Here is a 21,906-nt window from a genome sequence, read left to right as displayed (position 1 = left end):
TACGAAAAAACATGATTGTACGTATTACATTTATTACAACATATAATAATTATATGTTACAGGTATATAGGTATATTTTACAAGTTACAAGTTGCAAAAAAATTTACAACATTGATGGTAGGGAAAAAAGTCTTGGGGCTAAAAAGTCTGTATTCTAAATATAATATCTAATAATTATATAGTCATATAATAAGTAACTACTAAATACAAAACTGATAAAACAAAAATAATAGCTAATAATTAAAAAATTATAAAAAAAAATATCTCATTAAATCTTAGTTCAAAATATTATTAAAAAAATATAAATATCTATACCATTAAGTTTTAGATGTCAGAAAAGAAAAAAAAATTACATAATTATAAAAATCCTAGTTGTATTATCGCTGTAACTTAATATTTTGCGCTATAGCTTTTAAAAAATCTTCAAATATAATATAATATATACTAATTTATTATACATATATACATGACCCATAATCTCATTTATTATCATAACGTATATTATCAGTTTTTGTGCGAAGATAATAAAATACAGCTTTGTAAATTTAGTTTTTATTTTTTATTTTTTTATTTTAATTTAGTTTTTATATTCAAAATGCTACCTCTCGGGCTCTCATAACCCTCAATACTTACTATTATACTGTACGTTTAAGGGGTTATACTATTTTTCGGCACAATGACCGAATTTTAAGACCAACATTGTACGATGTAAACTCGAATCGATAGATTACTTCTTTAAAGAAAACAAACAGTAATGAGCATCATTAATTCGATTCGTAGATTTTTATTCCATTTGCCTGGCAAACGTTTTGGATATTACAGGTATACTAATTATTTTTGTTCGTAATGTTCGTATTAATAAAAAATATTTATTAATTGAGATTTGTATATTCTGTTGTTTTTTTTTTTAGAGCTATTCCGATATTCGTCATTGCTGGTGCTGGTTTAGAATATTTGATGATAACTTGGCGTCCGTTTGGTGTAAATTTTTATGAAGTTTATAAACGTAAACAAGCCAAAGAAATAGCTGCAAATAGATTAAAAGAAGAACACTAATGTCTGGAAATATATCAATTGCTGCTTATGTGAAATTTTCACTAATGGCTATAATCTCCATGATGTTTGGATCACAACTAGTTCATAACCAATATAAGCCATTGGATGATTTAGAAGATTATGTCGAAAAAGAAATAGAAAAACTTAAAACTGCTGATGAATCAAAAGTATTATGAATTGGCAGATCATTTAGTTAAGACATTTTTTAATTATTATTTACTAATGATTATAGAAAATAATAACTAATAAAAATATAAAAAAAAATTGATGTTTTTAATTCCAAAAATAGTTTCCACAATTTAAGTATTCAATAATTTTCTTCAACTACTTACAATATTCTACAAGATATATTATAGTTTGTTTACTCTAATATTTTTAGTAACTTTACATTGTTTGAATTGTTTCATCATTTTGAAAACAATTACAGACAAACAGACAATCGTAAATTTTAGATTGTTTCAACATTCTACAAGGAGTATTTAGTCACCACTTAGTATTTGTGAAATTGTTTTAAACGATAACCTCAGGTTAGGCCATTTGGATTATATTTTTTCAGTGTGAAAAACTTAATTTAACTTACAGGATAGATATTATATGAAATTGTTACTTAATAGAGGTTTTCTGTGTTATTTAGATGTTGAATCCATACATTTTATAGTTAAGCCTTTAGAAGACGTCTCAATCATATGTTTGTATCTATCATAAAAGCTTACAACTGCAAATTTTAGTTTCAATCATATTTAATCGACCTCTAATAAAAGTTAAATGTTGTATTATTTTTTTGGCCATACACAGCATATGCTTTTGATATTAATATTATTTTTAGATTAAAATAATTTTTAATATGTACAGTTTCAAATATGTCATAACTTACTTAAAAATAATAAAGTCGATAAAAGCCTATGTGTGGTTCTAAATAATAAGTTTACTTTTATAATGTGTCAATTTAATAAATAAATGAATAAATTCACTTTAATATCAAAACCATACTATTGAAACTGTAAAACATAAATGCAAACATAAATTTTATAAATTTTACTTGTGTAAGATGGATACAATACAAGAGAGTCCTCTTCAGGGGCAGATCCTAGAGTGCTGTGGCTTTTACATAATCCATTTATTTCTTAAAAAAAATTTAGCTTTCCCTCCCTTATTTCAGGCTTTTGGATTTGCACAATGCACCTGATAGTCTTTAAAACGTAATATATAATCTAGAAACCATTTTAAAAATAATCATCAAATAAAATATTATTGTAGTACTCACATCTATTATTATTATACCATAGTTAAGATGATACAGAACTACTCCAATAAACCTCTTTTCAAATCAGTAGAGGATTTGATTGGGGACCGGTCCAATGTGTGATCTACCAATAAAATATGGCTGGTCCAATGTATAACTAACTATAATTTTGCTTGTTATATTCATACTGCAAAAATATTTTTTAAATCTGATAAAAAAATCACCAAATATTTTAGTTTGTATTGGGTGGTATAATTGCCACCATTCTTCTTTAAGTTAGCTGTCTAATAATAGTGGAGATGTACCTTCTACTTTTATATTATACTTGGACTTGACTAACTTTCACAACGACTCTATTGTTTGAGTATGAGCTCTAGTATTAGATCCACAACATTTTCAGTATGATATACAGTTTGATGAATAAATCCGTGGTTCTTCAGAGAACTATATGCTCGCCACTGATCGCTTTAAATCTTTATACCAATTTCTACCTCGCTTTCTATTATTAGTTTAAGCGTTTTTCGATTCCTTTTTTCTACAATGAAAAATCGACCTTTAGTATTGTTGTCTTTATTACACCACAAACCAAATACCCACACCGCTGTATTCTATTTCCATAATTTTGTTGGTTATTTTCTACGGGGGTTTCATTTTCATAATTTGAAGTTTCTTCAGTATCTTCATGTGGTCGTGGGTTGTAATTATCTCGTTGTGAGCGATCGTGATTATATTTTCGTTAAAATATAGGTATCTGTTATCGGTAGATCACACGTTGTACCTACAACGCTTTTTCACAGATAGCCGTTTATCTGTAGATCACACATTGGACCGGTCCCTTTGATTGACTTCTAAGGAGGGGGAATATCTTTTTGAACTAAAGATACTATTTTTAATTTAACATTATGAAGTACTATACAGGTTTCTAAAATAAATTATTATTTATAGGTTGTTTACATTGTTTAGGAGGACATGGGTTCTATTACTTTTAATAATCAAATAAATAACAAGTATATAATCTATTTATTTTTTTATTATTTTTTTTTTCATTATAAATAATATTTAATTATTATTATTTTTGATATTCATACAAATATCGTAGCTCATGATTGTATGAGCAATACAATACAAAGGTATTTATAGTTTTACAGTATTTAATAAGCCTAGTTCTAAAAAAAGGCTTAACATCCCAACAGTTTAAATCTACCCTTACAGACCTAAAAATGCAGTTTCAAACTGTGCGTGTAAAATTAAATATGACAAAAATCCAAATTCAACTAATTTTAAAAGATGATGGATAAACAATTGACTAAATTAAAGTATATGCAATGAATGTAACAAATAAATTAAAATTATCTGCTTTTATCAAAACATAGAATTGTACTTAAAATAGATTTAGTAAAACAATGGATAATAAGTTTATATTGAGATCAATGCTTTTACCAATCAAAAAACAGAAAAACATATTATATAACTACATTACATGTTACATTCTGACACAAATTGATCTGCAAGGGTGAGAATAGTCAAGATTACATTATTTATACTATATATAATTATTTTTTAATTTACTTATGTATAAACCTTAATTTACAGATTAATAGGGATGCCCTTATATATATATTTATATAAATTTACATAGAGCTTAATATTATTTGAACATTCTAATAAGAGAAAAAAAAAAAACTCACAACCGTTAATATCTAATTTGTTTTATCTTGAATATTTTTCTCATAAGAAAATTTCTGTAAAAAAAAATTCCAAAATGTGGATAGTTTTCCCAAATTTTACTTATAAAGTACAGCTATAGTTACATAATGATTTCATTTTTGTAGAAATTTCGTCCATTTTAAAAGGAATTAAAAATTTAAGTTACTTTCAAATTATGGAAGACTATACCTACAATTTTATTAATACTATACTTATGACACAGTTGTCAGACATTGGACGGAGGTAAACTGTGCCAGTGGAGTCTATCGGATTGGTTGTGGTTCATTAGCAGAAGCTGCTGCTGCAGTAGTTGGATCATACTCCATAACTTCTTGATAGATAAGCTCTTTCCATTGATCAACAGTATGTTCACGTTCATCTACTGAATGGTCCCATGGTCCTGGTGCTGGTGCATTTACTTCACTTTCATCATACCAAACATTTATATATGGATGTAGCAATGCGTCATCCACAGATATACGCTTTTCTGGATCAATAACTAGCATTCGAGACAAAAGGTCACGTGCTTGGCTTGCTATATACAACAGATTAGTATCCGTTAAATTTAATTTTGAAATTATTAAGCAAATAAAATATTGGATGTAAATTAGAATTAACTATTTCAAACTTCAAAAATAATACGTATTTTGTAAATTTTTATGCAATTAATGAACTATTAGTATATTATAAAAATAAAAATATTACCTTTTAATTTATTATGTTCAGAAGAATCTGATGGAAATAGTACATCAGGGAATAATCGATCAAATGAATAACCTGGATAACGAGGTCTATTTTCAACATAATTTCTAACTGTGGGTTGTAACCTTCTCATAAATTCTTGTGATGGTGTGCCCAATTGTTCTATAGTTTAAATGAATATTTAAGTTATATAATTAATAGTATAAATAATGTTTAAATTTTGCTGATGAAAATATTTTAACTTACCTATAATTTTATTCCATTGATCTATATGATCTGTTCCAGGAAACAATACGCCACCTCTTATCATCTCACCCATAATACAACCTACTGACCATATGTCAACATTTTCCTTATAGCCCATGCCTAAAATTACCTAAAATATTAGGTAATATAATATTAGTTATATAATAACAATTATATTAATATTACTTATTTTATGGTTGAAAATAAAATACAATATATAATATTTACCTCTGGGGCACGGTAGTATCTAGTAACGACATACGGAGTCATCATAAATGTAGTTCCAGCTGTTCGAGCTAATCCAAAATCCAAAATCTTTAATGTGCAGTCAGATTTAACAACAATATTACTAGGTTTAAGGTCCTAAAATAATAACATATTACTAGAATTCAAATTATTAATAACAATTTGTACTAAATATTTAGAATACAAACTCTATGAATAATTCCTGCTGAATGTAAATGTTTAATGCCACATAACATTTGATATAAAAGATATGACATTCGTTCATGATCAAGATCCATTTGGATCACCTGGCATAGATTAGCATCCATTAGTTCCATAACCAAATACACATCTTGAAAATCATCTAATGTCCTTTGTGGCGTGAAGGCATTTAGCAAACCAATAATCTAGTGATTAAAAATATTTTATACTTATATATCCTATTGTTTACTTAATTTATGATGCATACATTTTTATGATTTACTAATTTCATAAGTTTGAACTCCCTATATGCTCTTTTTGCATGTGTTACATTTTGAAATGGTCTGGATAGTTTTTTGATAGCAACGCTTTGTTGAGTAATAGTGTCCATGGCCGCACTAAAATAAATTAAAAGTAAGGTAAATCATATACTACAAAAAATGTATTAGTACTTACACCACCATGCCTTGGGCACCTAAACCTTTGGGAACAAGATCAACATATCGTCTGGGAACTGAAAATTCAGTATCACCAAATACTAAAGTGTAGAACATATCAGCTAATTCAGTCATAGTGTCAGGTTTACTTTGAGGTCTTTGGACAAACCTTGATTGTGTTCCAAGCATTTTGTGGACAACCTCAAATTCAACTTTACCAAACACAAAAACAAACAAAAAATAGTGCAACTACAGAAAAAAAAATGTTTATAAAATAACATTATAATAATACATTCATGCTATTCATGCTTTCAAAAAAAAAAAAAAATGCCTGAAAAAATAATTTTAAATAGACACTAACTACAATATCTTACTTAAAATACAGCGCAAAATAAGTAATATATTTAATCACAATATCAGCTAAATTAAAATGTTTATAAAACATTTTAACTTAACATTGATTAAATTAAGAATAAATCTAATAGAGTATCAAAATAATAAATAACCATTTTATGTATTAAATATTTTAAAAACAATTTAAATACATTATAAAATTGAATATACAGGGTGATTCTTTTATCAAACAACACTCATTATTTCAATTTTTTTTTTTTCAAAATTTTAGAAACATCTTGTTCTAGAACTATATATTTTTTAAATATTTTCACCCTTATATTAATCAGGTTAACCATTATAAACTTTTGATTTTCAAATGACAACCAATACTTAAAATTTCATAAACTAAAAAGGCTATTTTTTCAATGAATTTTCCCATTTAAATTTTCATTTTTTGTGTTAATCCGTTTACAAGATATATCCTCCCAAAGTTGGGTGGTGTTTGTGTATTATAGGTGTATGTTAGGTGGTATTTACACACAAACACCATATAAGTGTTGTTTGATAAAAGAATCACCCTGTATTTTATTTTATTTTTGACCAAAAGGATGCTACACAGGCATTTTTTGTCACCGTCTTACATATGTACAACATGGGAAATATCATGTTCACAATAATATATTTTATCTTGTAATTTCTAATATTAAGTAAATTCACCTATTATAAAATTTAAATGTTAGAATATGGTCTAGGGGGATTCTTAGAGAATTTTATTGATATTATTTTTAAGTAAATTATTGCCATTTTTAAATTTTAAAATGATCATAATTTACTTAAAAATAATAATACCAACAAAATCATCTAAAAATCCCTATATAATATTCTAATATTTGAATTTTATAAAAAGTATATTCACTTTTATATTCGAAATTACAAGGTAAAATGTAATATAGTGAATATACAATTTTTCATGTTGTATGTTGTAAGAGAAAGACAACAAATGCCTGTGTGGTGTTCTCTTAAGAATATACAACTACTTAAGTCCAATTGATTATATTTATATTTAATATATATTCAATTTGTATTCATATAAATATTTATACTTTGTAATGTAAATAAAATGTAATTTTTTTGTTTTAAACATAGAAATTAGGAATACTAAATAAAATACAGCCATAGGTGTAATTTGGGGGGGGGGGGGCAATAGAGAGGGCCACTGCCCCTTATGATTCTTAACTGTGTAAGAAATAGTATTATTTTACTTATAGATATAAAAATTCCCTCCCAAGGGATTTATCCCAAATTACGCCTATGAATACAACAGTTACTAATGTAATAAAAATTATATTTTATGAACTGTGCAAGTAAAAATATATTTGTAAACTGTAAACATAATACATAGGAGTCTATCAAATATTAAAGAAAAACTAATGAATAATAATTAATAAAACATATTTACTACACCAGTGGTCTTCAACTTTTTTGGACTTGCGACCCACTTTTTTAAGCCTATATTTTTTTCGACCCACGTAAGCTTTGTAAAAAATCTAAAATTGCCTTATGCTTTGCAGTAGTACTATTAAAACTGAATAAATAAAAATTAAATTTTAGTAAGTAGAATATTTAATTATTACTAGATAGAATCCATAGATAGAATTCATATGAAAATATAAAATAATATAAAAATATGATACAAAAGATTGAATGTAAACTCTTTCCTTGAGTTAATAAATTCTACCTTAGATCAATTTGACTAAGCGTTTTCAGTTTCAAGTCTATTTCTTTTGGACATTTTCAAATTTACCAAAGTATAATAGGACTCTAACGATAACAATGTATATTAATTCTATAAATAACACAATTTATTTGTAAATTCTTATCTCAATATTGTAGAATTCTACCAGTGTAATATCAAACATTATACTATTATACATTGAGATTATAATACTATTTTTTATTTTTTTTTTTTTACCTTATATAATTTTAAAAATAAAATTTATCGCGACCCAATTTTAAAGCTTACGCGACTCAAAAATGGGTTGTGACCCACCGATTGAATACCACTGTACTACACAATATAAAAATAACATGCAATACATATTTGATAATTTAACTAGAATAGTATGCTTACCAAACTATGCCTTGTGCTCCAGATCCAATTGGTTTTAAATTTTGATATCGTTTCAAAATAGTGAACTTTGTATCGCCCACCTCCACTGTAAAGAAAATGGAGGAGGACACTCTAGATGTCATCCTAGGGTTAATATGAGGCATACGACCGAAGTTTTGTTCTTAGAAGCCAAATTGATCAGAAATACAATTCACACAATATACGTAATATGGTTTATACTTGAGGTAATTGAAATTTATTCACTTATTTAAATAAATTTTAAGACCTGTAACCAAAAAAAATGTATAAAAATAAATATATTACCTACCTGACATATTTTTTTAAAGTTTTTTCTAAAATTTTATGGCCGAAAAAATTAATTTGTGTAACTATACAAAATAGAGAAGAATGGGCCTCTTTTCTTAAATCTTAAAGGAAGAGATAAAGTTATCATGACCCAAGCCAGATTACACCACACGCATCTTACCCACTTCTTCCTCATCACCGGTTATTTGGTGGCACATGCAAGGAAACCTCTCAATCAACAACTACATTGTTACCATATGTCCAAAATATGCCAAAGCATGGAAAATATTTATCAACCTAACTTCTCTCAACAAAAAAAAGACAAAAGCAATCTACAAATTTATAAATTCTTCTTCTTATGGTTAAAAAGTTTTTCAAAACCATTCCATCTCACACCTTCATTCTTCCCTTTCAATTGCTTTTTCTTTCCAATGCGTGCCTCCACCTAGCAAATTCTTTTTGATTTATCTTCCCATCTTGTCTTCCAAATAATCTTTTCCCGTGCAAAAAAGGAAACAAATAGCTTATGCAAAAAGTATGTATTTATTTTTATTATAACTCGCTGAACCTCTTATTAATTATAATTTATAAGATAAAAAGGCAATTATTATAACAAATGACCCATTTTCATATGACGCTCATTATTTAAAAAAGAAAGAACTTTTTTGAACAAAGAATTTTTATCTAGTTTGTTTTTAATTATTACAAAACAAAATTTTTTTTAAATATTTTTACTTTATTTAATGTCAGAGCATAGAATGTTGAGGACTAAAGGGGCTATGCCCCTCCTAAGTCCATGTATGAGAACTGGAATCATTTTTTATTTAAAAAAGCTATAGCCCCCCTCCCATATAAATTCATCATGCTAAGCCTATGCATCACACATAATTTCACATTCAAATTACGATATACTAAAATCAAATTTAGGAAAAGTATTTTATGAGTTTTATATATTATAAGTTTTGATTAGCAAAGTAGTGGACCAACATTTAATAGGGTACTACTACCTGTGTACTATTACTCCATTTTGCTCTTCTAAACTTTAAATACATATAATTCTTAAACTATTGTCAAAATACGATTTTAATATAATGAAAAATATTGTTAATAAGAATATGAAATATTTTTAACTCACTTCTGACAGTATGTTGTCATTAAATAACATAAAAAAAAAGATAAAAAAATATAAATTTTTTTTTTTAATTATTGCTTTATGACTTCTTGAAACCATATGAAAAAAATATTCTCAAAAACATAAACACTTGAAAATAATTGTGTTTTACGTTAAAAGGATTAACCGGTGCATATTAATTAGTAAACGCCTTCCTTTTTATTTCTTACCAATCCATTAAATGTTATTACTTGACTAGATATTAACTATTTGGCATATTGTTCTGTTATCTGTGATATTTTTATAATATGCTGTAAGACTATGCATCGTTACATTGCTACATTGGTATGAAATATATTCAAGTGAGATAAGCTTTATTTAACACATGTTATTCTAAATAAATTAGGTATAAGATATTCAATTAGAGTTCAAATTATAACTTATAAACAATTTTTAACTTTTAAATATACTCAAAATACGCAATAATTCATTTAGGTGATTTGTTGAATCTGTTTTTTATGATTTTACGCGTTAATAAATTTTTCACTTTAGTCGTAAAATATTAAAATAATTATTTAACGAATTATAACAAGATATTATTTATTAATTTGTATTACTAACTGTTACTTTTAAGGTATCTGATACTTTCTAATTAATTACAGAGAAAATCGAAAAAATTATATTTTTCAAGTTCCAAGATAGAATTTTCTATATAAGTATTAAGGGTTGTATGTAAAATTTTAGAAACATTCTGCTCCCGGAAACAGGTTCATTGCCAATATACATATATAAGCAACCTTTAAATTGTATAATCAAGAAATGCAAAAATTAAATACAGGGTTATAAATCAAGATAGGTAGTATATACATAGACTTTTACGTAATAAGTATAATATATTTCATACATCGTTACAAAATATTATAATTGTATCTAAAGATTTATTTATAATTCAATACGAAAATATTGATTTATAAATAAATTACAACATACAAAGTAAATTCACTGAACAACAGCTAAAAGCGCTATATATAAATATATATAAATACAGGCTAAAAATATCGCGTAGGAGTATGGTTATGGTTAGGGTGTGACTACTGTACGCATTTGTATACACACAACAGAAAGGATCAATACAAAGTCAGAACATGGCTCCTCCCATCAATTTCCAGGCATTAAGAGCCTTATTACATTTTCATTACTTTATTACCATCAAGAAATTAATACTGTAGTTATTTTGATTATGGGGTAGTAAAAAATTAATTGAAAATTAATTTTAATTTGTTTTGAATTGTTCGATTCAATAACGGTAATGTTTCGTTATAAATATATTTTAATCTAATAATAATTAAAGGATTATTTACTTATAGACGGTCAATATTTTATTAAGGTTATTAGATATTGGTTGTATATTACCTTAAAAAGGAATATAAGTTCAAATTTTCCATGATGACATATGTGTCTTGTCCCAAAAACTTCTAAGGTATCTAAATAACCAAAATTATCTCAATTTTTATAAATAGAATACAATAAAATGTTCAAGGTCAAATGTTACAACTCATAAGTGTAAAATTAAGAGATAAAATATATATAGCGATTAATGATTATGGAGAAAATTGAAATTCGAATTTATGCGGTCGCTACCTTAATCGTATATAGTATCGTATATACTATATGATAGAGTCAGACTTTTAATCGCCGCCGTTTTTCTTCACAATTATATATTTTATTTTAAATAAGCAAAATTACTACGAAAAATACTTTAAAAAGTAAATTATAAGCGGGAATCTTCAAAACAGTGAAACCAATATTCTGTATTATGGAAATTAAACATTCAAGCTGGAAGTGGTGGTTAATATCTAAGTATTAACAAAGAAATTTCAATGATTAAATCTAACCTAATTTATAATTTATACTTATGTAAATTTGAGATTAAATTGAAGTTTTTTATATTGCAAAAAAATCGAAAAATGGAGTGTATTACTAATTGTATCATAGAACAATATTTTTATTTTTTTAATCTAATGGAAGCCTTTGGTATATTAATGTAAGCGTTTCATGTATCATATTATCATGGGGTAGGTCACTGTAATGCATCAGTTATATTCGAATTCAATGATAAATAATTACCTTCGAATATGATTTCAAGCTACAAAAACACACCGTTGTCTAAATTTATAAGAATTTTACTATATATTTATATTGCTTCTAGAAATTTATGTTTCTGTAATAATTATTAGACTAGCCGATACTAGTTCTATGAACTCATTTTCGACAAAAACAATGCATATATTACATAACAATTTTAATAATATTATAGTCATTAAATATATAAGTTAATACCGGCAAAATAGTGTGATAGGATCGTGATATAAATAGTTAAAAATTAGTCTAAATATTATGAAAATTTAATCAAACATACAAAAAAATAATACATGTCTTGGAAAAGTTTCAATTTTAACACTAAATAACTATATTTTTATGTTTTTCGTTTAAACTCTAGACCAAATTTAATTATGATAAACTTAACGCTTACAAACAAAATTATTGCAATGTAATTTAAATATTTTTAAATTTCTATACAAACAACTTATGATGAACTTTATATTAAATTTTCAAACCTTTACAATAAAAAACTCTATTATTAACATAAATAGGAAAAAAACGAAAAAGTATAAAAATTTGAATAAGGTATTAACCATTAACCTAGTTTGTCAAGAAAAATCAAATATATGCTTAGGTTAGAATTGATGGTGAAATATTCATTTTTTGAAATTCAAAGAAAAAAACAAAATGTATTTAATCAGAAAATAGTGGTTATGGGAATATTCCAGCTTTCCACTGTTTCCAACTAATTATTTAAATAAGGACTAGGATAACATTTGTCTCTTCAAACTATCATCTATAAATCCAAATTAAACTTTCTAAGTTGAAAATATTAAGCTCAAATGCTTATTTTCACACTGTAAAACCACTACTCTAATACTAATCCTCAAGAGTGATAATGGTTGTTTATTTTTTTATTTATGATTAAAATATTCTATTTCTATTTCTAGGAAAAGTAAAGAATACATTTTAAATTGATAAGAAAATACATCATTCAAATGTTTAAAAATGTATTTTTCCAACTTTCAATAAAAAAAAATATTTAAGGGGATTTGATACCGTTATTAATTGACTGTCTTTGTTAATGCACGAGCGACATAGGATTTTAGACATGTTCTTTGCCAAACATACCAATTGATATAATGTAACGATAAGAATTCTAAAAACGGATTTGAATTTTTTGTCAAGACTACTTGATTTGGACTTTTGCACATTTTCGATATTGTCACTTAAATTCTTAAAAAATGTTGAAAAAAATTGTAAATAAGATTTTCATTTTTAAATTTTTGGAGAAGTTTAAATAAAAAATGTGGGAAAATCGATTTTAAGCAGACTTTACGAAAAATTCAAATCTGTTTTTAGAATTTTTATCTGATCACTATATCCATCAACCATTGGTACGTTTGGCAAAGAACATGGTTAAAATCCTATGACGCGCATGTGTTAGACAAAGACAGAAACCCACGGTATCGAATCCCCGCTATAGACTGAAGTCTGATTGAAACGGAAAATAAAATTAATCTTTGTTATTTTCTTTAGCTAGAGAAATAAAAATAAAATATATCATACTCTTATTAGGTATTCTTTTTAATTTCTTAAGCACCTTTTATTTCTCGTGTATTATTTATAATAGCAACATTATTTTTATTTCTGAATCATATATATATATCCCCAACAAAAACATAACAGTGAAAAAAGGCCAAGTTCCAAACTCCCTCCCAAAAAAGTCGGCCTATCAAAGTAGTGAAATCTACATTGTGGCCAAGTCTGCTATTTTTTTAAATTCATAACCTCAATGCACTCCTACATTAAAGAGCAACACTTCTCTTTTATTTGTATTGTTTAAGACTTGGTCAGTTTCTGAATGAGGAATAAACTAGACTTGGCCGCAATGTAGATACCACTACTTACTATGATTCGCTGTCTTTTTTGAAAAGAAATCTAAACCTTTTACTTTTTTCTGAATCTTCTTCTCCCCATCACCCTCTAAGTCATAAGTGAGCACATTCGATAATGATGTTTTATTCCTCATTAAGAAACTGACCAAGTGTTAAACAATACAAATAAAAGAGAAGTGTTGCTCTTTAATGTAGGAGTGCATTGAGGTTATGAATTAAAAACTAGCAGACTTGGCCACAATGTAGATTTCACTACTTTGATAGGCCGACTTTTTTGGGAGGGAGTTTGGAACTTGGCCTTTTTTCGCAGTTATGTTTTTGTTGGGGATATCATTTATTTTTGCGGGCTTCAGCGTCGTAAGAGTAATTTGTCATCAATGTTTTTTGTGACGTTATCACGTAAAATTATCGTTCGCAAACCGACGAATATTATTAAAATATTCTGTATTTGTATGAGTATATCATACTTTGTATTTGAATAAAAAAAATGTACGAAAACATGATTATGTTTTATAAATATATATACATATAAGTCAACTACAAACAATTTCTTATTACCAAATTGTAACGCTGTTTGAAAGTAAACGTTTATGCGTTTAAGCGCGCCACTTCATACGTTTAGAAATACACACTTTGGAGAAGCATTCATTTAGAAAAAAATGCAATTTTTAGGATTTTCCCTTTAGTTACACTGTAAAATCTACCTTTGTGCCAAATTTCACGTTTCTATCTATACGGGAAGTGTCTCATAATTATTTTGATGATCAGTGAGTGAGTGAGTCAGTAACAATATTGCAAATTTTGAAATGACACAATATTAAGGGCTCATTTTCTTACAGCTTCCTAAGCTACTAGATGTTAATCTGTGTTTTAAATTTCAAAAATTTATCTTAAGAGGAAACAGAGATATATGGGTTAGAAAAAAAGGGCGAATTGGTTCGTGTAAAGATACACTGGCATTGCTGTAACTTGGCCTGGCGCACTGCCGTGCGCTCAGATAAGAACACTGGTTTTCCAATTTTCATAAGGTGCCAAAATTCTAAAATAATTTAACTTATAGGCAAAACCAAAAAATCAAGAATACTTGTTTAAGAGGATGTCAACGCACTATATGTTTTCTCTTGCTGGCCCAAAAACAACATAGACAAAACGCAGAATCATTTTTCTGTTTTTTAAGTAATCTTAGAGTAAAATTACTCATTACAAAAAAATATAGAGAATAATATTTTTGAGGGAGTGACATATCAATATTATGTTTTTTTGTTCTTGATTTTGTATTAAACTTTCAAAGTAAACAAAAAAATATTGTACATTTAAATAAAGTTTAATTGTTTTGAGACAATATTTAGACTAATCAACATCATCTTAAAGAATTTTATATACATATTTACAGTTTAAAGTAAACAAATTAAACCTTGTATGTTGAATACAATTAAGCAGCAATACATTTTTTACACATAATAAATAATAATGAATTAAAAATGTAAAAAGAAAAGTTTTACAATATAATTATTTAAATTTTTTATAAAATTTAAAAAGTATTTTGCCTAATTTTGGTTAATTTTCATAAATTTGCTTTCAATGTTTTAATATTTTATTTTTTCTTATTTATGTTTTATATTTAATTGTGCTACATCATTAAGGCATGTGTTTGCAGAATTGCCAACCAGAAAAATGATTTTAAATACCAAAGAGCAGAAAAATTCTCGGTTGAACATTGTGAAAAATGTTACGGTTAACATCATTTTAATTAATTCAATCGCTTATGTCAATCGTTATCAAATTCATAATGTAAATACAATCGTTTTTTCACAAAATCAATTGCATATGACACTGAGTTTATATTTAACTTTTTTTTTTAGTTTTATCCCTTCAAAATCAGATAAATTTTTATTTATGTCACTTTGAAATTTGGTATGCAGATAGTAAATAATAATGTATAATAGCTTTATATTATTTAGCTGACATTGTTGTGTTCCTGTTCCTAACCTAACCTGACCCCTTTCAGTGGCATACTTATTAGGGAATATGGGGGATAGATTCCTCTTGGTTATTTTTTGGTCTCTTATTTATGAATTATTTATAATATTGCATAATTTTCAGTACTAAAAATAAACATAAAAAAACTACCAGTTCTAAGGTTTTTTAATGAAAGAAAAAAAAAATGTTAATTTGAACAAAAGTCAGTTCTATCTGTTTCACCTTGTATACTTATAATATAAAATGTACATAATATGGATTATAATATGTACCGGTAGTAATGTTTATATTAATTATACACTTTAATATTAATTTATTAAAAAATAGGTATAAATAGTGTATCTACCATAAAAGTATTGACTTGATAGTTAGTTCTTTATCTAGTAGTAATTTTAATAAAAGCATATGCCTTTTTTTTATTTGGCAAATAGTATAATATGATAGCTGTGACTGCTCTAATGGACTACCACGTGTATCAGACATATAATACATGTTTTATTGTCTTATATGTCTATAGTGTGTATCCACTAATTTTTATACCAGGCTAATCTGTGAGTTTATTGCATATTCTAATTTAAAATCACAGTTACAGTAGACAACAGGAAAAACCAGACTAATATAATATAGGTACTATCCGTGTTTAAAACATAAAATATGATCAAGAAAAACCTTGATAGGTGGATCACCCTTATATTGTTATTCCATATAAATGAACCCTACTTCTCCCTCCAAAAAATTCTCTCAAGGAATATTGTTTTTTAAAATATATGTCTTACTGTCTTAGTCTTTCATTTTTAAATGCATTTGTGTGAAAATAACTTTTACTTACTGGCAATTTTAAAGTAAATGTTATAAGTCACAGGATGACATTAAATTTACTGATATTGTATCCAGAAATTGTACGTACAAAATTATCAATTTCAACCAGTCATTTTTAACATTAGAGGAAATTTGGACTTCAATAAGAATTTGAAGGTAGTAAATAATATTATTATAAAGTGCTCCGTATAAGTTAATTGATATTTTAATATTAAAGCAAGTTTTTATCATTTCAAATAGTAGAAAAAATAAATATTTTAAAATGTTAATATCTAACATTTTAACGCCTAAAAAAAAATTATAATATTCTTACCTTTAAATTTGATAATGGATCAATTCACTTTAATGTCAAAAATCACCATAAATTTAATGTAATCATATAACATACAGACACTAACAACAACCATATTTATAAGACATAAACAACACATTCACCATATTTTAAAAGTACTAACATATTAGTTTAAAGTTTCAAATACTTATATAGTTTATTACTTTAGTCAATTGATTAATGAATTCAATAAATAAAAATAAATAACTTACCTATTATTTATACTAATAAAACACCTGAGTACATTATACTTTATAATAAGTAACATTGTATTGCATGAATATAATCTGTACAACACTTTAAATAAAGTATCAATATTATCAACTACCTAATAATTTATAATCATAAAACCTAACTATAAAAACATTAACTTCTTCATTTTAAATGTCTAACACTTTTAGATTACATCAAATCAACATAATAATTTTCAAAACAATGATTAGCCATCTAATATATTTAAAGTTAAATATATTCCAGTTGCAATAAGCTTCAAACACAATATTAACAGCAATTTCTTTGTAATATTGAATTTATTGTCTTTATTAGTGTTGATAGTGGAATACAGCACTTAATACTTCCATACAAAATATATAGAATTCAAAAAATATTCTACTAAGTTAATTAATTTTATTTATCAACCATAATAAAGTAAATATGATGATTAAAGTAAGACAAAGATTTTTATAGTTTATTAAAGCCAATTTAATTGAACAATATTTTCCATATTTTACTTTAACCTGACTACATATTCAGATAAAAAGATTATTCCTACTGATCCATTGGCAAAACCAGGATATTTTCAAAGGAGATGCAAATAATTAACAACCAAACAAACTGAATATATTAATTAAGCTTTTAATTCAGTAGTATTTTAATTATGTCGATAATACCGGTAAATTTAAAAAGGAGTTACAATAGTTCACACATTCAGATTCTGATTTGCTTAGATTTATAAAAACAATTTAGATTGCCTCGTCTATATTGGGAAGAGTCGAGTTTGTGTTTTCTTTTGTTGTCCTATGGAAACCCAGCTTAAAAAATAAGTATCTATAATCTAAATGAAATATTATAAACTTAGAAATAGTAACTACATTTTTTTCATTGATTTTAAATACAAGATCGACATGGGATGGAATATTAATGAATATAATGTTGATAATTGTATAGAACAAAAATTATCATAATAAATTTGTAAATAAATAAAACGTTTAACTATTATTTGGGTAGTAGCGAGGGTAGTAGCATAACAAACACAATTAAATTTCAAAAGAAGGCATCACACTTTGTCCACAGGAATATGACTTAGTTTAATACTGTACCTAACAATACTTTGTCAAAAGCTTTATTAATAATGACATAATCCATGACTATATTAATAACATCCCAAATAACTAATTATAAACAAAAACCTCTGTCAGTAGAGGTAACATTTTAGTAATTACAATTTATGAATAAGTTATTTCCCATTTAATATTATGTCAAGTACTTATTTTGTTCTCAACACTAAAATAATATATATATATTTTAAAGTAGTTTCATGGTTTAATTGAAGGAATATAATTTGGTAATATACTAGATAAGTAAATAAAATTAATATTGAAACTAGGAATAAACAAATATATACCTATTAATTATAAATAAATAATTAATACCTCAAATGTTGATTAATTCACAACTTCCAAACCGTAATGATTGATGGTGGTTACTGATAAGAGTACTATACAAAAACGCCTTTTATAAAAGGTAATAATTAATAAATTGTTAATTCACTAATTGAAACATTAATTATTGTGGTAGAATTTAGAATATACAAAAACTATTCTAAGGTTTAGGCATAGACACAAATTTTTGGTTTTTTAGCAAAAAAAATATAGAATTTTTCTCAGCAACAATTCATCACCGACTGACCGAAAACACAGATGACCCATCTATATTTCAGTGCCACCAACACAATGTAATTAGGACTTCTTCCATGAACTTTAATATTATTTCAAAAAATTGTATTTTTGTTTCATTTTTTAAACAAAATATTTTCAATTTCATAATATTACTAATAAAAAAATGTTGTAACTACTTTAAGAATAGCAAACGGTGTAAATTCACTTTAGCTTTCCAGCACTTAATTAAAATAGTTGTTCTTAGTTATAATACGTATAATTTCGTTTAAATTTGAACGTTAAGTGTCTGTAATATAATTTTTACATAATATTATATTATAATATACATAATGTCTGTTTTTCGTCAAAATTTGAAATTTATATGCTCATAAAAAAAATCGTACATTTGGATCTTTAGTATTTATCAACAGCCATTTTAACAACTTTTAAAGAACTTTGTATTAAATTTTCAAGCTATTTGACCCAACGAATAAAATGTTATACTGACATATATGTAGATTAAAAAACTGAAAAAATATCTATAAATAGTTTTATTAGTTTTAAACAAGTCAAAATATTTTGAAAATTGTAACATGTATAGATAGTATAGATAATTATGAATTAAATATTTTAGGAAAATTTCAAGTACCTGCGGTCATATGTTCTTAAAAATGCAACGAAATAAAAATATCATTGAATGAGAATGAATTAATTTACGGGTAGATATCTATAATGTCTACAACTTCGTACATTCCTAAAATCTAAATTTTACTTTACTGTAAATATATTTTTTAATTTAGAAAAATCTACGTTGAATTATGTGTTACATTTTCAAATATTAAGATATAGATAAAAACATTTTTATGAATTTCTAACTCAAAATAATTAGCTAATTTTTGCGATATTTACGAATTTTTTCAAAAAGTTCTAACTTCTTGCGCCCATACAGCAGTGGCGTAACTATGGGGTAGCGAGGGGTAGCGGTCGTGACCCCAAACATTTTTATGGGGTGGCAAGAGTATCATTTTGTTACCCCAAAATTATTTATATAATTTAGTAAAAAAAATCCGCGTCAGTGTGTATTTACTATTTATTTATCTTTAAATAGTTATCAAGAAAAAAATACGTTATTTGTGAATTTTCGGGGTACCACACGATTGCGTACGATGTTTCTTTTTGAAAACACGATTGCGTACGTTACACGATTGCGTACGATTTACTGTGCATCGTTGCTAAATTAATGTTTTTATTTTTGATCAGTAAAATTTAAATTTTGGAAAAATGACTTAAGTTATGGTACCACTTAAAAATCTCAATTTTCGATAAATACCTATGTTATAATAATATAGTACACAAAATAAAATAATTAAATGTTAAAATAATATAATAAAAAATAGTTATTCAATAATAATAAAAAAAAAAATTATGGAAGTAACCCCTGTTCTATAAGTTCAAAGCAAATGGCAACAGTGCTTCAAAGCTGCAGACAAAAATCGTACGCAATCGTGTTTTACCGGAATTTTTGTGTTATAAAACTGTATAATAATAGTATAATGATAAGTATAATATAATAATAATATATAAGTATAATGATTATTTTAAAATAATTTAGGAGGAAATTATGCGTATAAGTGGTACTCATCACTCATTATGGTGAAGTATTTAAAAGTGTTCGTTACCCCAAATATTTGCTGTTAGTTACGCCACTGCCCATACAAATTGGTTTAGACTTATACTCAACTTTCTTTTTAATTTCTACTAAAATTTCCAATATTTATGATATAATAACAAACTGTAATAGGTAGTTACATAAAAATCTTTATTTTTTATGAACAATAATAAATTACAAACATTTTTTTTAAATAAATATTTACAAAAATATATACATATATTTAATTACTTTTTAAGTAGGTACTTGATTATTTGAAATAGGTAATAAAAACTTACGAACAACCTTGTATTATATGTTCGTGTTTTTTGACGGAAACAAAAAAATATTTTATTCTCATTATTTAAAAAAAAAAAATAATAGTAAACGAAAATCCCACATGCTTCTATAAATGTCACAACGGGTGTCAAATTATTTCAACAATTGAATAGTGTATTGAACATGGAAATAGCTAAATTCTGTGGAAATTTAATGTATTTAGTATCTAGTATCTACAATTATTTTCTATAGAGTTCAACTAAAAACAAAATTGATTTTTTTTTTTGAAAACCTGTTTTGCGTAAAAATCTCATTATTTTTTTCAAATATTTTATGTTCAAATTTAGACAAATACCTATTTATGGTGATAACAATTTAAAATATTTATCGGAGTCACTCGGCCAAAACAGTTCATCACTTTCAGCTACCATCTAGTTCATCACAGAGATAGAACTACAAAATAAAATATGAACACTGTAAAATAATATATTTTTTTTTTATAGTTGTCAACGTAAATACAACCAGTGGCGTAGTGAGGAACTTGGTGGCCCTAGGGCCATAAGAGACAGAGGCCCCCTTTAACACAGAAATTTAACTATAATACAAGTATAAATTATTCAATAATGATTCATGAGCTAATAATAATTATAAAATATATTTTAATTTTATTATTTATTACATATTAAATGAAAATATATATTTAAATAATTAGTATCAAGTAAATATAAAATGCAAATATAAATAATAACTTAATATAATATGTATGTAGTAGACAACCCGATAGGCGACAACGAACGTGTCGTACAAATCATAATAGATTAAACAAACAGATAATAGAACTGCGGACTGCGAAGCCTACATGATGGTGGCTGGTTTAGAAACAATATTCTTAGAATAGCTTATCTATATAACTAACCGTCCGTTTGAAAAACCAGTGACGTTTATTATTGGATTTCGATAGTAATATACAAGATGTCAAGATAATGAACGTTACCGCCGCGCTGTACATATTTTTTCGTTACATATTTTAGATCAAATTTTTTTCTACGTAAATATAATTTTTAAAAAAAATATTCAGTATTTTTTTTTTATGTAATAATAAAGGTCCTGTGGCCCCCGACTTCGGCACACCTAGGGGGCCCCGGGGCCTAGGCCCCGGCGGCCCCGGTCTAAATACGCCCCTGAATACAACCCAATGTAACTTAAATTTTGTAACCCAAGGTCTATTTCGCCGAGGGTATATTTCGTGTTAATAAAAAAAAAACTTTAAATTTTTTTAAAATTTTAATAA

The 21,906-nt window shown here is 26.0% G+C and overlaps 2 protein-coding genes across 4 annotated transcripts; one reads left to right on the top strand and one right to left on the bottom strand.

Moving 5' to 3' along the window:
- The first annotated feature begins 519 nt into the window (after positions 1 to 519).
- On the top strand, positions 520 to 4,719 carry sloth1 (sloth 1). Its single transcript, XM_015522160.2, has 2 exons — positions 520 to 822; positions 912 to 4,719. The coding sequence occupies exons 1-2, from the start codon at positions 755 to 757 to the stop codon at positions 1,054 to 1,056; spliced, it is 213 nt and encodes a 70-aa protein (XP_015377646.1). The 5' UTR covers positions 520 to 754; the 3' UTR covers positions 1,057 to 4,719.
- On the bottom strand, positions 3,312 to 18,710 carry bsk (mitogen-activated protein kinase dJNK). Of its 3 annotated transcripts, none has more exons than XM_015522387.2 (8): positions 18,464 to 18,710; positions 8,285 to 8,549; positions 5,649 to 5,778; positions 5,389 to 5,586; positions 5,183 to 5,317; positions 4,955 to 5,084; positions 4,712 to 4,870; positions 3,312 to 4,541 (listed from the first exon to the last, which is right to left on the bottom strand). In XM_015522387.2, the coding sequence occupies exons 2-8, from the start codon at positions 8,425 to 8,427 to the stop codon at positions 4,270 to 4,272; spliced, it is 1,167 nt and encodes a 388-aa protein (XP_015377873.1). In that variant the 5' UTR covers positions 8,428 to 8,549; positions 18,464 to 18,710; the 3' UTR covers positions 3,312 to 4,269. The 3 variants fall into 3 exon arrangements, with proteins under 3 accessions (XP_015377873.1, XP_015377866.1, XP_015377859.1); XM_015522380.2 differs by lacking the exon at positions 18,464 to 18,710 and adding an exon at positions 5,837 to 6,066 and having other exon boundaries at positions 8,285 to 8,425; XM_015522373.2 differs by lacking the exon at positions 18,464 to 18,710 and adding an exon at positions 5,837 to 6,029 and having other exon boundaries at positions 8,285 to 8,425.
- Between the last annotated feature and the right edge of the window lie 3,196 nt (positions 18,711 to 21,906).

The sequence above is a fragment of the Diuraphis noxia genome, unplaced genomic scaffold, assembly GCF_037042655.1.
Source record: "Diuraphis noxia isolate RWA-SAM2 unplaced genomic scaffold, SU_Dnox_SAM2 contig0004, whole genome shotgun sequence".
Classification (NCBI taxonomy): Eukaryota; Metazoa; Arthropoda; class Insecta; order Hemiptera; family Aphididae; genus Diuraphis; species Diuraphis noxia.
Note: the sequence above shows the minus strand (reverse complement) of the source record. Positions and strands in the feature narration are given on the sequence as shown.